At 40.7% G+C, this 2,424-nt stretch overlaps 1 protein-coding gene across 1 annotated transcript in view; it reads right to left on the minus strand.

Annotated features, from left to right (window-relative positions):
- Window positions 1-542: 542 nt before the first annotated feature.
- LOC108625675 (L-lactate dehydrogenase) overlaps window positions 543-2,424 on the minus strand; it is a 4,189-nt gene continuing 2,307 nt past the window's right edge. The window contains exons 5-9 of the mRNA XM_018025864.2: window positions 2,162-2,335; window positions 1,778-1,951; window positions 1,238-1,355; window positions 1,041-1,164; window positions 543-822 (exon numbers count right to left, since the gene is read on the minus strand). Of these exons, the coding sequence (XP_017881353.2) occupies window positions 655-822; window positions 1,041-1,164; window positions 1,238-1,355; window positions 1,778-1,951; window positions 2,162-2,335 (758 nt within the window). The 3' untranslated portion in view covers window positions 543-654. The remainder of the gene's footprint in view (window positions 823-1,040; window positions 1,165-1,237; window positions 1,356-1,777; window positions 1,952-2,161; window positions 2,336-2,424) is intronic.

The raw sequence follows: 2,424 nt of genomic DNA on the forward strand, positions 1-2,424 counted from the left end.
TCCGACGTTCTGGTACCATCCACCGGTCACCAGACGCTATTTGCACGCACGCTACGGGAAAACGCGACCCGCCGCGCGACTCCGTGACACGGTTTTCAACCCTTCGATCGATCATTTAATTTCGTATCAAGCGACGATTAAGATAAGAATCGTAATCTTGCGTGAGATCATAGCTATCTTAATTTTAAATAAATCATTATTCATATGCTAGCGATTTGCGGAATTTCTTGGATAAATTTATTCAAGGCGCACGTTCCCGTTTGATTCTCGGACAGACGCACAGAAACCGGACCAAACTTTCTGGAAATTCCGTGAACATCGTGAGATAGGTCATTGACGTCATCGAGTTAAAACCAGCATCCGCGATTTATAGGTGAAATGAAAAAGACACGTAAGAAGGGAAGGGGTCTTCGCCGCCGCACGTGCTCGCTTCGTGTAATGAAACCGGGCTCCGGTTGCAAGCGAGTTTTAATCAAGGAAGTCGTCCGTACATTTAAACTCGTTAGTTTCTCGCCCGGCGACGACGTCGGTACGGAACGGGGTGATACATAAATCCAGGTTATATATTTAACGACACTTTTTACACGAGGGTAACACAGGAAACTGGTACGAAATAGTACAATACAGTGTTTGGAAAGGACAACGTGGAACTGATCACGATATTTTAATATCCTTTTGCACGTCGTACACGAGGTTCGCTGATGTCCGGAACAATTTTTTCTCGAACTCCGTGATACGCATTCGGACGATGTTCGTTACGCCGTTCTCGCCGAGGGTACATGGCAGGGACAGGTACATCTCGTGGCAAACGTCATGATGACCCTGCAAACATAATTTTCCTGTATTATACTAATTAGCATATGATTTGTAAAATATGAATTGTATAATTTTTTAACGATTGGTCATTATAATTTGGACAGTCATTATTAATTGACTGCTTCAATTTGAGCCGATTATACTTAATTTAATTTATGCTCAACGTACGAACGACAAAGAATTGTTGCTAATTGGAGATAAGAAACGGTAGCGATCTTTTATACCTGAATCATTGTTGAAACCGGTATTACTCTCTGCGAGTTACTCAGAATAGCCCTCACGATGTCAGCAGTCGAGAGACCGACTGCCGTGTTCGTGTATCCTTTCAGGCATCTCACCATCGGCCCACTGAAACCAATCGGAAGTTCATCTTATTTCTGCCTTCCGGTAGCATAGAGGAAATTGCGAAAAAGACACTCACAGTCTGATTACTTCCTTAGGAATTTCGAACCATCGTTCCTCGTCGGTCTCGAGACCAATATTTGGCAGGATGTCGCGAAACTGAACGCCCGCAACGTTCACTCCGGACCAGAGCGGAACTAGGAAATGTAGATTCAGATTAATTTAAATACGCGTGATATACGTAACTGTCTTGCTTTCTCCTTCGGCAAGACGCGAAAAATTAGATCAGCTCGTACTCGCGTTGGATTCGTTTTATACCCGGACGAAAGTCTTCGTACATCTCAATATTTGAATATTTATTCTTATTAGTAATTAAGTATTAATTAATGAATGCATGAAGCATGAGGGAGGGAAATAAATGAAAGAACTAAGATCTAAACGATTTTTATCGTAGAATTCCTTTGGGTAATTGAAATGAAATAAGGGATGTTTTATTAACACTAGAACTACCAACTTTTTTATATATGCATTTCTCCTCTCAAAACTGGTAGTCATTTTAACTGGTAGTTCTAGTATTAAAATAATGACAAGATTTATAAAGCTTCTTGACTGGACTCACCCAGAGATTCACCGTGCTCGCCTATAATCGTCGCGTGAACGGACTTCGGTGCTATCCCTATGCGATCAGCGATTAAATAACGAAACCTCGCAGAATCGAGAAGAGTTCCACTTCCGATTACACGATTCGCCGGTAATCCGCTCACTTTCCACGTAACCCATGCCAAAATGTCAACTAAAAGTAAAAGTTCCTTTTCTAATCGCGGTTTAATTCATTTGAACCCAAAGCTAAAATAGGAAATACATTACATATAAATGTTATAATCAACATTTCTATGTATCGTTCGAATTGTCTATTATCGTACGCAAGAAAAATGTATGTCCCCTCTGATTTTATATAATAAATTTTGTTTTATGTCCTTTTTTTTTTATTCTAAAACTCCACCTGGGTTACTGACAACCAGGAACACCGCGTTTGGACTGTAACCGGTCAGAATCGGTATTATGGTTTTCATTATCTCCGCATTTCGTTGCGCCAAGTCCAATCGTGTCTCACCCTTAGATGGCCTCACACCCGCACATATGACGACCACTTTTGAATTACTCGTGATACAGAAGTCTGAAACGATGTCCGTTCATTTACAATTAATTAATACTTGGATTATGGCAAAATATAATATTGACACGAGAAAGACTGAAACTTAGTGT

Source organism: Ceratina calcarata, unplaced genomic scaffold (assembly GCF_001652005.2).
Source record: "Ceratina calcarata isolate Rehan_Ccalc_2016 unplaced genomic scaffold, ASM165200v1 scaffold369.2, whole genome shotgun sequence".
In the NCBI taxonomy this organism is placed as follows: Eukaryota; Metazoa; Arthropoda; class Insecta; order Hymenoptera; family Apidae; genus Ceratina; species Ceratina calcarata.